Below are 14,918 nucleotides of genomic sequence, written 5' to 3' on the forward strand. Positions count from 1 at the left end.
AAGCCTTGATTTAAGTTTCATATCTCGACTAGCTGCTAGCATAGAATGTACATTGGTAGATAGTCATGGAAGAAATACATTTTATAAAATATCATCAATTACTTGCATTCTTGCAAAAGCACGCATCTCTCCAAGCAAAGTGGATAGCTTTTTGTCTCTTATTTGTATTTCAGTTAGTAACTTTTTTAACTTTTCATGACCACTTCTTCCAATTCTGGGGTATGATGTGTTTTTAAGTTTTATATGGGGAAGCTGATAATGGTTTGGATGTGAAAACCGAAATCAGCTCAGCAACTTTGCCATGAGGGGATCCCAAAGTGTAATGATATTTTGTCATCTTGCTGCAAACAGCTGTGATGATAAATTGGGACTCCAATTGCAGAAAGCATCTCTCTACTTTTTTGCCAGCAAGGTGATATTTTATATTTTCACTGCCACACACAATAATTCCATGCAGGCATCATCCAATGATGAGTTTGCCATTAAAAAAAAATTAAATTAAAAATAAAATCTGAAGTGCTGCAGTAAAATTGAAATAATGATTAGAGTGATTAGAGTGATTCTTGTGTATTTACCGCACCTCGGGATCACCAGTTGTAAGGTCTAGTAACAGTAATTATTTTTTTCATGCAACACAACAAAAACTATGAAGAATGCACATGTAACAATTTTTTAGTGACAGTTGCAAAGGAAATGTTAATCAGAGACACAAAAGGCTAATTACTCCAATGTGTATCTATAAATTTTACAGAGCTGACATTTCAACGTGTCCCTTACAGCCACATGATCATGTTGAAATTTGTGTGCTACAAATAAATCAGGGCTGTATCACCAAACTGGCAGTAAGTTTTTACCCGGCGGTAAGTTTTTACCCTATTGCATTCCTAGGAATTTCACATTGCTACCTTTTAGCAGACCCTGGGTTTTGAGATGGATTTGAAGCTTGTTTCACCTTGGGTGGTTTTAATTTGTGTAAAATTATTTACAGAAAAATTGAAAAATTGGTAGACGCTGAGTTTGTGAAAGATCAGTTTGGGTTCTGAAGAAATATTTGAACAAATGAGGCAGTACTGACCCTACTACTAAGTGTAGGAGATACATTGGAGGAAGGCAAACCTGCATTTACAGCATCTGAAATTTATAGAAATCTTTTGACAGTGTGGGCTGGACTACACTCTTCGCAATTCTGAGGGAAGCAGAGGAAAAAAATATAGTGACAAAAATATCACCTACAACTTGCACAGAAACCAAACTGCAGTTACAAGAGATGAGGACATGAAAGGGTAGCACTGGCTGATAAGGAAATGGAGCAGGGTTGTAGACTATCCCATATGTTATTCAACCTATAAGCCATAAAGGAAACAAAGGAGAAATTTAGAAGGGAGTCAAAGTTCAGGTAGAGGAAACAAAAACTTTGTGGCTTGCAGTGACATTGTAATTCTGTCAAGATATGGCAAAGGAGTTGGAAAAGCAGTTTAGGAGAATACACACTGTGTTGAAAAGAGGTTGTAAGTTGAACCTCGACGAAAGTACAAGGATAATGGAATGTGACTGAATTAAATCAAACAATGCTGAGTGAATTACATTAGGAAATGGGACACTAAAAGTAGTAGATGAGTTTTGCTACTTGGGCAGTAAAATAACTGATTATAGCAAAAGAGTGCCGACTAGCTGTAGCAAGAAAAGCATTTATGAAAAAATGAATTTATTAATATCTGATATTAATTTAAGTCTTTGGAAGTCTTTTCTGACGGTACTTGTCTTGTGTGTAATGATGTATAGGAATGAAATGTGGATAATACATTATTCAGACGAGAAAAGAATAAAAGTTTTTAATATGTGGTGCAACAGAAGAATGCTGACGATTTGATGGATTGATCAATTAAAATAATGAGGAAGTACTGAATCGAACTGATGGGAAAAAGTTTCTGACCCAATTTGACTACAAGGGAGGAATAGCTTCTGAGGCAACAAACTAACTGTAAATCTGTTACTGGAAAGGGGGAGGGAGGATGGACAGACAGACACGAGAGAGAGAGAGAGAGAGAGAGAGAGAGAGAGAGAGAGAGAGAGAGAGAGAGAGAGAGAGAGAGAGAGAGAGGGGGGGGGGGGGGGGGGGGGCATTGTAGATGGGGACCAAAGCTTGAACACAGTAAGTTCAAATGAATGAATGTAACTTGCAGCAGTTATGCAGAGATGATGAAGCTACCACAGGATGGATTATCATGGGGATCCACATCAAACCAGTCTTTGGACAACAATTAGAAGCCACTTAGATTAAACCAGTTATGTAGTTTTTCTAGGGTATTTTTGATAGTTTGAGGAATTTGATCACTACTGTTAATTTTACTGATTACAGATGCATCAATTGCAAATACTGATTTACAGTGAATACTGAGCTCCAGATCATATACACAAAATGAAGATAATGTGACTGAAGTGTCAACCTTGGGGGATTACTGCTGAAATCATTTTCCATTCTGACACCTAATTCCCTTTATATGACATAAATACCACTCTGTCTTCAAATGCTTAGGTAGGACCTAAACCACCAATAAAATGCCCTAATTCTGTATTTTTCAAGCTTAACCAGTGAGAAGTGATGGATCACACTATCAGATCATAAAAACTTTGTGTCACATGTATAGATTTGTCTAGATAGGAGTTTATTTTATCTCAGTTTTTCTCGACACAAGATGCTGAGGTTTTGAAGCCGACAATGATTACTTGAAATCTCACTACTCTTATGCGTCTAATTTTCAATGTGTTTCGTGACAACCTTTTCAAACAGAGACTGGATGATGGTTCCCCATATGTTCTTTTTAACCTTTTTGACTTGTGGTTTAATTTTCATGTACTTCAGAGTATCTGGAAAACAGCCCTCCTCAAAGGGAAGATTAACTGTCTTAGGTAATGAGTGTAAAGTTATTTTAGAGACTGCTTTTTATCACCATGGTGTTCCATCCCAGCCTGCTGCTGTGTTACTTTTGACATACTTAATTTTGCTACAGAATTTATTCATAATTGTATCTTGTCTTAGTACCACCCCTCCAGCTACATTCATTATCTTTTTTTTTATTTTTTTGTAAGTTACCAACTACTACTGCACATTCATCAGTACAAGCATCCAGTTTATATGTAGATGAACAGTCCTCATGTTATTGCCCTCTCCTGACCGTATTTCCCATCAAGAACAAATAACTCCTTAAATGTATCTTGGCCTTGTTGAAAGGATCACTCATTATTTTTCTTGCTAGCTCACTGATTAAGTTAAGTACTAATGCAAATATGAAAGTAATACAACTTAACCAAATCCCAATATATTTCTGTTCTTACTTTGCAATGTAACCTCCTTGTGGACCAAGACCATTTCGATCATCCATGACCCGCTGTGGCTGGTTGTTGACTACTTTGCCATCATCATTTCCTTTCCAGGTACCTTCATCTTCTTTGAAAGATGCAGACCTACAAAACAGAATAACAAATAATGATTTACTTAATGAGAACTCTCCTCCAGCCAAAATGCACAAATTTATGGTTTGTTTAAGGTATGCATTGTAACACTAATATTCTTAAATATTTTGGCTAGAACTGTATTCTGAGTAACCAACAAAATTAAGCGAAGTATGTACACCAAAACTAAATTTTCTCAAAAAAAGATCAAATTTGACAATGACAAACTTTTTACAATATATGTTTGAAATATTCCACTCTGCTGTCCTTATTTATGATGTTCATATTTATATTATGTTATCAACTATTTAGCTATTTGACTGCATCCTCTGATGTCCATCAGGCTGCCCAAATCAGTTGCCCATAAAAGTACTTTGAACAACTCAGGTATCATACACATAAAAGCCTTGATCTATTAAATATGAGTGGTTGCAAATCGTGTAAGAGAGATAAATACCCGTACTGAGCTTATATCTTGCAGACAGGAAAAAGCATTACATAAAACTGCCAAAACAGAAGGCACACAATGCACAACTGAAACAATCAAACAATATCTTGCACATTAGGAGCTAAACAGTGAGCCTATTGCCTCTAAACAGTTGATATATTCAATATTAGATCGTGGCACAACACAGATGTGGAACTTTCATAACACTGTAAATGCAGGGAAATAAATTTGTGTGTGTTACACATGTCCCAATGGTCACAAAAAAGTAATATATGAACCATGCAGTCACAGGTTCACACAGGATAGCAGGTTTCGTATATTAAACCCTACGTTCTTATATTTTCAGTTGGCTTGTACAATGCACCCTCCATGTCTGCACTAGTTGTGTTGTTCTAGAAACATTTTGGCTGATTGGCTTGGACAGACATAGAAATCTGTGGATGGAATTTTATAGCTCTGAAGTCTATAATGTACTACAAATATTATTAACCTAATAATGACACCCAAGCAGAATATTTCAAATCTATATCATTACTACATACAGCTGAATGCTCTAGCAGATCATTTGGAAAGATGGAAGAAAGATTTTGCATCATTAACATTGGACTGCAGAATCTAACAGTGCTATTCTTTATTTCTTAAATAATAATTACATGTTCCAGGCTATACTTACAGCTAAAATATTGAATGTTTGTATAAGAAATATCTCACTTTTGGTTTCACATTTACTATTACTTACTTATTGCATGGTAACACACAAAGACCACAACATTTTTCCATGCCTGTGAGATTCTTTTCTGCTTCTCGCATATCAGCATTGATCTGGTCCATCCCCTCCTCAATGCGGTCCAGTTGCTCTGTAGCAAATTTTATGGCCATTAATTTAAACAGGTTTGAAATTAACATGGGAATAAATTTTATTCAGTGGCATAACTCACTTCATAATGTTTCTTTACTTTATGTATTGCTTATTTATTCTATTTCCTAAATTGCAAAACATTCCAGTATCTTAGATGATAGCTACAATGGGTCTACAGCACTTTTAATGAATATTTAATAATTAGTATAAAATGCACCAGTGGCTACGAGGGTGATGGTGTAGGCCTACTTATTACAGAGGCTTTAATTCCTTATTTGAACATTTTAGAGTTATGATAAAATAAGGCCAAAAGCTTATCATCTACACATCAAAACTATTTAGTAGTTAATGAAGATTGCACTGCCATGATACCCAACTTTATAGAGTGAGTTCTTTAGTATACAGGGGTGGACAAAAATATGGAACCGCAAATACACAACACATTACCATGTCAAATACAGTGTAGGAAACCTAATGTCATTCAAAATAGCTTCCAGTCACCTCAGAAAGGATAAGTACAGGCCCTGAATGGTTTTCAAGGCAATGTTATACTATTGTTACTGCAAACTAGAGGCAAGTTCAGGTAATGATTGAGTAGTAGAGCAATCACACGCCCTTCTCTCCAAAGCAGACCACAAAGGTGCAATAATATTGAAGTATGGAGACTATGGCGGCCAGGGAGGATGTGGCAATTAATCCTTGCACCCAAAAAACCATTCCTGGATGATATGAGCTGAATGAACTAGGTCCCTGACGTCTCTGAACATAGCACAACCATTGGGGAACAAACACTGTATCACGGGATGGACCTGATAAGACAAGTCGTCACATAATCCTTGTCAGAGTGCCCATGAGGCCCATATAATACCATGATATGGCTGCCCAAGTCACCATCACCATGTTTTGCTTTGGGGGAAAACTCTACCGGAAGTAGGAAACAGTGTGGAACTCAACCAAATGATTTTTATCCATTGTTATGAAATTAAGGTTTAATGGCTTTAACATCATATTTTCCCTGTTACGATCATGTGCACCACTGATGTATAGTTTTGAAATTGCAACTCGCCCTGAAACTGCCAGCTTATGGAATTCCCTTTGTGTTGTTTTGATGCTGACTGGGTTCGTAAGTGCGATATTCTGTTTTTGCAGTAATTTTGCACTGCTCTCCTCTTATTTTTTTGTAACGATCCTCTTCAATAGCTGTTTGTCACTATCTCTCAACACACACACACTTTCACCCACATTGTGTTTGAGCTGATTTTTTCCCCTTTCCCTACATGTGGTATAAATCTTCAATATGATGCCTCTTCAAGCACACAACACTTTGGCTACCTTTAGTCATATTGAAAGTCTCTTAGCACTGACATATTGCACTCGCAACTTCATGGAACACTGTTCTGATGACAGACACTTGCAATGTATTGAGGACATTGCACAGCTGCAGTTCATGGTGAAAACAGGACACACTGCATGCTTGACTAGCATCTCCATTTAAGCATTTCTTGCGATGTTTCCATATTTTTGCCCAATACCTGCAATTTCAGCAGCCAGTAATTAATAGGCCATTAGTTTTACCTCTTATATTTTAACTACTTATGTAGAATTTGTCTGACAACCACAAACAACATGTAACATTTCTGTAGTCTCCAAGTCAATTAATAGGTGTGTACAAGTGAAACAAATGATGGTCAGGTACAGATGTCTACATGAATCCACAGATCAGGTCCATCTCACTCAAAGAAGAGCTTGCAGGAGGCAAAAGATTCTTATGACGGACATGAAAGTATTGAAGGTAATCACAGGAGTTGTGTATAAATTTCATGCAATTTCTATAGACAATTTTGTCACGAAATATCTGGGCCAAGTTTGTGGAGAATACCACATCATCAGCTGTCCAGTATGTCTGATGTGCACTCTTTGTACATTGCCAATATTGCATAAAATTGCAAGTTATTTTACTGTGAAATGCACTTTCATTCGAATCACAAGGTCATCTATAGTTTCTCATTTAATCTGGTCAATCTAACAGCCACAGTGTGGTCACCTTTCATCCCAATAGGAATCTCCCTCTTTCCCCATATGATGAGTTTACACTGTTCATAGAGCTTGTATGTCTCTGTACTGACATCATATTGCTTTAAATATAAGTTACCATGGATTGTTATTTCCATCACCACAACTCCTGTATCACTTTATCATGTTCCTTGCAAAAGTAATTTCCATCTCTTTTGTCACTGGGTACGCTGTTTCTCACAGGGTCTTGAAAAATAAATTTTGTTTTTAAAATTTCTAACCACTGTTTTTCTGGGTGCTGTGTATATTTATTACTTTTTTCCAACATATTAACCAAAGTTTACCAACTCTGACTACAGATACTTTAGAAATTTTCTTCGTTCCTTTTTCTCTTTCACCTGATTGTATCTGTTACGGTCTTTTTTCCATGGTTCTAGTTGAATATCTGTTCTGAACTTGTTCTGGTGTTTGTATTATTGGGTAGAATAGAATTCAGTGTTTTTAGTTGCTATTGGCGGAAGCCTTAGGCAAGGTAGTGATAACCGCTTACGAATTAGAATATGTGCTACTCAGCAATTGTCCCTTCTATTAACATGCGACAGACAACCATTCACACCCACTTGATGATTCTAATAAATTTGCGCCTATTGCATTTGATTCTTACTCTAACTGGGGGAAAACATTTTGTTTTCTGTACATGAAGATTGGTGAACAGTATTACTTGGCACTATTAATTTGTGTGTATGAGTGAGGAAGTTTGATGCTTTTGGTCTCCTATCAAATGGTCTTGTTATTGCTCTGGACTGATTTGAGCTAGTTTTCTACACAAAGTTTTGGGAATTGATCCTCCCTCACTGATCATCTATTCTAGTGTTTACAACTGTTTATGTAATTTTATTGAGTTTTTTAAATGTGATGCAGTTTTATTGTTGTGTGTTTTCTGTTTCTGACTACATTACATTGGCAGCATATTAGGCATGTGAAGTAACTAATCAACAAAGTGAAACTTAATTTTTACACCAGTCAACAGTTGAATAGTAAAAATAATGGCATGTCAAAACAAAAAAGCATAATGAAAACCAAAGAAATCAATGTATGAGTGAAGTGTGGTTAACAGTGTAATGAACTTTGAGTAAAGATAATGTTTTATTTTCTTATAAAAAGAAAGTTGCACACCAAAAATACCATACAAAATTAAATGCCAGTAATGAGAATGATGTGACAACAATACATTTCATTTACAAGTGTGTGTGTGTGTGTGTGTGGGGGGGGGGGGGGGGGGGGGGGGGGGGGGAAGGACCATAGAATAAAGTGTTTGCATAGATATGGAATTTGTATAGAAATTGGTTCAATGGAAATAAGGATAATCATGAATGCCCTAGGAATGCCATTATCAATCTTAACTATGCAAGGATCTGAAACAGAATTTGTGAGTAGGCAACATAGTCAGAATAAGTGAAGACCTCTGTACTGACAAGCTCTCAATAAACTAACAAGTTCCTAAAGGGATTACTATATTTCTGAAGTTGTTTACCCTAATAACAAAAGGTGTATTGACGTCATGCTCGTAAATGAATACTTAACACAATCACTAGCTATGATTCAGGAACTAAAAGCTGTCTCTAAGCAGGTGGTTTGGATATGAATGCAGCTAAATTTGTGTTTCCAGACAACCCATCTGTTAAAACTGACAACGAAGTCCCTGAAGCATCTCTGAACACATCTAATTTTGATATGTGCAACACATCACAGACAAGTACTTGTGATACCAAGAATTGTACAATGTGTTACAGCATGGGCTGTGACAGAGCCAGAGCAGGAGTAGTCACATGTACATCGTAGCTGAGCATAATAGAATAAATGGCACACACAGCAATCAAAAGCTATGTAGTAAGACTTTTCTCTAATAATCTAATAAATGCCAAATCCTCTTCTAACTCACCGAGCCCAGAATGGTAAAAAACATGAAGACTTTTTAACAAAGTATTTCTGCAATTTATAGCAAAAATAAATATCGCTATGGACATAAAGTTAGCAACAAAACTATCTGTAATTTTGGAACAGTAGATGATTTGTATGATTTGGCAATGTAATTAGTGCCCCATGCCTTACTGACTGTATCAAAATGAGTATGTGAAAGCGATCTTAAGCTTGATTATGAAGTTTATCTACATGCAAACTTTATACTGACGACTATTCTTTCTGAATATTACTAAATATCATATCAGTGTTTTCATGCAGTTGATGAATACATTATGCTGAAGTGGTATAATAATTTTACATCATTTTGATTTAATTTCACTGTGAATGATTAGCAACAGAGTGATTGTCTTAAAAGCATTTAATTATTGCACTGACATTGAATTAGCAATACAGACAGTGTCGAGTTAGGTATATTGCGTAGGTTTAACTTCGGGACAATGTACGCAGATTGGTGTAAAGTTGATAAATTCCTTCTTAGGAATCTAAACACTGATTCTATATAACTTTCCACAACATAATTTTGTTTGGCCTATCACACCAGAGCTTTTTCTGAAGTAAACGAACTTCAGTTGCCATACTTGCACAGAAGCACAATTAGTGGGGTCACATTCTAACCCAAACTTTAAATTACTGAGACCCTGTCATCAAAGAAGTCATGAAAGCAGGGACTTGACAGTGAGACACTGTTGAGGAGTATGTCTCATTTTATACCATGTCAGCAATGAAACTATTGTATCATTGGCACTGAGGCAATGTTTGGTAACAGGGAGGGGTGGGGGCATTAATAAAGTATTTCCATCAGCAGAATTCATTAACTCTTTGACAATCAGTTGCTTTCCTAGCAAAAATAATGTTGGTGTGTTGAAAACTCTGAATTTTATAAAGATTTAATGCAAAACATCCACCAACAACATTTTATAAAAAACACATTTTATAAAATAACAATAATGCAGACTCGAGAATTTTCCAATTACTCTATACTTGCATACTGTAAATGTGGTGACTGAATAGTGGTGTTGTGGGAGGATAACATTTGTTTGTTTGTTTTCTTATCTCTATGCAAATCATTACTGGAAAGAGGGGAAGGGGGAGGGGGAGGGAGGGCAGCAGATAACAGGTTTGAATGGAGGCCTTAACCATTATTTTATTGCAGTACAGCATTAACGCATCTCTTCTGTGTAAGAAGACATTTTTTTTACTCTCATTAACTACACAGAATGTCAATCCTCCTATAACAATGCTAAGCAATAGATAACATATCAGTATACAACTGATGCTCTTGCTCTACCATTAGCACATACTCTTGAACCAGTAAATATTTCACCACACTTTCCTGTATAATACTGCTTGTTTGTCACCCACTGATGACACCCTTAAAAACGGGCATTTCCTTATCTCGGCAGGTGATAGTGTAGATGTTAAATTAAGTGGAATATAACATAGTTATAAAACAAGTTATGCAGTTCACTTTTTACATAAAGAGCTTACTCCACTGTGCAGAGCTAAAGTTTTAAGGAAACTTTTACATTTCACTGACAAATCAAGCTTTCACCACACACAATTCTAGACGTTAGCTACTAAATAAGCTACTGTGTTTGCCATTTAATTAAGTACTTGCAGTTATTCAACACACCCGATACATTCAAAAAGAAATGGACCAGAGACTGTAAACAGAAAGCCACTGGAAAGATCAGAAGTTCATAATATTGCCTGCTGAACAAGGTGCAGACCCTGTAACAGTGCTAAGGTCTCAAATTCACCACTAAAGAGACATGAGCCCACACCCACATATGTGATGACAGAGCAAGCATACATGTATGTCAACTGTTCACCACACTTTGCCACGATGGAAACAGTGAAATGAAAAGTTCAAATAAGAGCAAAGGGACATAGTGTATTTCCTAACAGTGAAAGAAGTGTGGGAAATGGAAATTCATTGAAGAATCAAGCAAATGTATGGAGGGCACTGTATGTCCATCACAAGGATCAAATCAGAGAAAAACATATGTCATTGCCCAATGATGCACAGTCTCAAAAGCCAGACCACATTACTGATGCCATTGTCCAGCACACAGATGTCCTCATTATTCAAGACCAATGAGTTACAGTAGCAGCCACTGCCATAGAGGCCAGATTGAGTGTCAGAAGTGTCATAAGGACAGACTGAAATTTTGCAAAGTGTGAACAAACAAGTGCCTCTCAGTCTTAAAACAGAACAGCAACCATGTACAACAGGGCCTTCCTTTAACATGTGCACCATCATATCAAGGAAGTAAGTGGATACGAGATGTCGTGTCATCACTTCAAACCCAAGTCAAAACAAACTTTTCAGTGGAAGCAGGCAGTGTCACTGCCGTGCAAAAGATCCAAGGCCATCCACATATATGAGGGAAAGGTTATATTCACCTTCTTTGAATGAAAGAATCCCCTCTTGTTGACTTCCTGCTGTATGGCGTAAAGATTAGTGTGCAAAAATAGTCTCAAACCTTCACCCATCCCGCACAACGTGGTCAAATTGAACTGACCAGGGCAACACACGCACAATGTCATCCTGCTTTATGACAATGCAAGGACCCACATAACAAATACAGTTAATGTGCTCCTCGAGAGATTCTCACTCACCCTTCATTCCATCCAGACATGTCTCCCTGTGATTATGTCATTTTTCATTCAGAACTGGTTCGCAACACACCCTCAAGAACTTCACATGTGACCATTTACTGCCTTATGCCACAGTGAGAAATGCCTCAACAGTCCTGGGCAATATTTTTAGTACAAGTTCCTGTTTACAGGCCTCCAGCTCTTTTTTTTTGGCCCCTCATATAATAACTAATATGGAAAGGTATTTAACACTTTTAAAAAAGGAATGCCTACTATTTTAATAGAACAACTGTGAAAAGAGTACATGTATAGGGAGTAGAAAAACAAAAGAGGAGTTTAAAAACAAAACTAATTTCTTCTTAAATAGCGACAAAGTTAATCCATAGCGGTAAAGCAATAAGAAAACAGTTTGCTAAAATGAATGGAAAGAGAGAGAGAGAGAGAGAGAGAGAGAGAGAGAGAGAGAGAGAGAGAGAGAGAGAGAATTGAAAGTTTTGTTCTGAATATGCATAAACAGCATGACACATTTGTTACTTTGTACTGTCATTCTAATCTATCTGCAGACCCTTCACCATAAAAAATGGAAAGCACAATATTGTGTAGAACATACACAACACTGTGCTTTTCATTTATTATTATGCCGTGCTGGAAGAATCAGTTAACAAGAATCTATATCATTTTTATACCACAAGCTTGTGAAAATTACGTTCACCTTTAAGGTACTGTTTTGTTAGTAAGTAGATTTATAAATGCAATTATGATTCCAGCTGCAAATTTTGCAATGCGGTAGTAGCAGTTACATTGTAATAATAATAAAACAATAAAAGTTTTCTACATTATTGCCTCCTCCATTCTACTTATGATATTTCACATTGTAATCTGAATCACAACATACCTTTCAAATACAGTCAGAGCTGTTTGCTGGACTCAGTTGAAACAGCCAGATAAATCAATTCTATATTTAATCTTAAACAGTTACTTTACAGTACCTCTGAAGCATCAGTATACTGTAGCTCTTCATTTACATTTCCACTTATTCAGTTTTCACAGTTCTTACAGAACTGCACACGTCATTTTTTCCCCAACTGTATTAAATGTTTGCCTCTTGCACAAAGTACTGCATAACTCGACACAAGCTGTCACCAACAACTATCATTAGAGTCACTACCCATTCTTCTCTTGTACATTACAATTACATCATGGCAGTGTGAAAGTCTGCAGTTGCCTTAAAAATATTTCCACTGGTGCAAACTAATTTTACAGTTTTAATTTTAAAGTATCGACAATATACACATATGGACATACATAACTACCTAACTAGGTAAAGCTTAGCAAAGAAATCAGCGAACTAAGTTGTTTTATTGTGTTCCATATATCAGCTTTCAACAGCCTCTGTCTTCTGAATGACTAAAGAAGTAGCTAGCCTATGTCATCTACAGCTGCATCTAATACATGCTCAACTCTTTACACACAGATCCCTCCTACAGACTACTGTGCTTGACCTGGCATTTTGGGATATAAAATATTCCAGTTCCCATGAACAATAATTTATATATGCTCTCTTTATAAACAGAGAGACGTGCATCTGAAACTGATTAACAAATTGAATGTTATTCAGAACAACAACTCCCACAAGTTAATATTCTTCTGCAACCAGGTTAAGCATATGTAATCTACCACTTCTCGACTATAAGGCACAAAGACAGTACAAAACTGATTGTTCACATAAAACTGTGTGGCAGTAATGAGTAAACTGTGCACAGCAAAGTATGTTTCTTTTTAAAGAAATGACTAGAAGAGGATACTACAAACTGAGTTTTACAAAAATCTGAGAGACGGTGTGGGCATATGGTGAAAACTGTTGAAATGTTTAAATGTGCTACATAGACATAGAAAGCTTGAAAACAAATTTCAGTCGAACATTAAATCGAAGCAATTGAAATTTAAGCAACGTATTGACAACTATAAATGCAGTCTTCTTTTACATATGGTACATTAAATATGAATGTCTTCACAGAATATCAAAAGCCACAGCAAGAAAAATAATTCTTGCTTTACAGTAAGGTTCTTCCGAAAAATAAAACTTCCCACTGCAGTATTCAGCAGACACTAATTCTTCTTCCAAACCAGTTTAGCTAAAAGGGATGGTAATACTAACTATGAGATTGGACCAAAGTGATTTAAAGCTTTTTATGCTTCTGAGTTTATATCTCATTACACTGTCAGAAACTGTAAATGTCATTTGAAATAAGAGCTACATATTATACATATATACACTGATAAAAATGCTACTAGTAAACTGGAATGGTTACTGATCATTTGTAGTATCACTATAAGTACAGTAACCATAGCGTAGCTAGCAGCTTTGTCTTGCCTGATGCAGGCGCAAGTCACATTTCAAATATCTTTAATTTTACTATCTCAATCCAACCATAAAACTGTAACTAGTCGTGATGTTTTCTTATCAGTATATTTGACTTCTCTGTTCAATAGGTAGCAAGGGAAATGTTTTCACAATGTAATATGCAAATGTGTAAACCACTTTTTTATGAACAAATGCAATGGACAATAAAGTAGAGCATAGCAGATATTTTATATTCCAAGCAAGTGACTATTATTCTATGTCAAAATACCTTTTCAAAATGATATAAAGGTGAAGTTAAGACACAAAGAGGTGTAAAAATGGATGAGGAGGAATGGAACACTTGCTCCATGCATCCTTTAACTGTCTCTTTCGTCAGGTGACCAATGACAGATCCCAGTCAATTTCGGAAGTATATGAATGGAAGCACCCCAGTTAAGTATCCATTCATACAGTGCAAACATTGCCCAACAGCCTACAACACTGACAATTGCTAGACTTTCAAAATAAAACAAGGGGTAGATCAGCAACAAACAAGCTGCTATGTATTTATTTCACAACTCTAATACAGAATTTTGCGTAAAGAAACTTGCTTCCTTAGATAATGAAGTAGCGATATAGCTTATTTCCGCAAACAAAGAACTTTTGATAGGTTCACAGTTTTTATAAGAAAATAATGTTTCTTCAGAATGCACATTACTTTTCAGGGAATATTGTGCTATAATGTGGTAGTAAAGAGGGGACATTAGGACACGGACGTGGCACACCCCACCTCACCCCAAAGCCAGCATGTCCATATCTCCCCTTCCACCCCCCCTCCTCTCTCTCTCTCTCTCTCTCTCTCTCTCTCTCTCTCTCTCTCTCTCTCTCTCTCTCTCTCTCTCTCTCTCTCTCTGTGTGTGTGTGTGTGTGTGTGTGTGTGTGTGTGTGTGTGTGTGTGTGTGTGTACTGGCTATTGTATTCAGTGTAGGTGCAGGGACAACCTCCCCCCACCACACCTGAACTCATGTAAACACTTTTACATGTACATTGTGTCAGCTGGTGCATTCAGCCAGCACACTGGCCATACAGATGTATGCGTATTTATATGTACTGTAATTCAAAGAGGATTCGTCCAACAGCTAATGAAGTTTTCGATGACTCAATGCCTCTACTATTCAATGAATTGTAAACTTTATCCTACATTACTTACATTCTGC

At 36.5% G+C, this 14,918-nt stretch overlaps 1 protein-coding gene across 9 annotated transcripts in view; it reads right to left on the reverse strand.

The window, feature by feature from the left end:
- The window catches only part of LOC126337131 (synaptosomal-associated protein 25), a 352,176-nt gene that overhangs the window by 12,094 nt on the left and 325,164 nt on the right, over nucleotides 1–14,918 (reverse strand). For all 9 annotated transcript variants that reach the window (XM_050001443.1, XM_050001440.1, XM_050001441.1 and 6 more), the window contains 2 exons: nucleotides 4,641–4,758; nucleotides 3,337–3,465 (listed from right to left, as the gene is read on the reverse strand). In XM_050001443.1, coding sequence (XP_049857400.1) covers nucleotides 3,337–3,465; nucleotides 4,641–4,758 — 247 coding nt within the window. The remainder of the gene's footprint in view (nucleotides 1–3,336; nucleotides 3,466–4,640; nucleotides 4,759–14,918) is intronic.

This window comes from Schistocerca gregaria, chromosome 1 (assembly GCF_023897955.1).
Source record: "Schistocerca gregaria isolate iqSchGreg1 chromosome 1, iqSchGreg1.2, whole genome shotgun sequence".
In the NCBI taxonomy this organism is placed as follows: domain Eukaryota; kingdom Metazoa; phylum Arthropoda; class Insecta; order Orthoptera; family Acrididae; genus Schistocerca; species Schistocerca gregaria.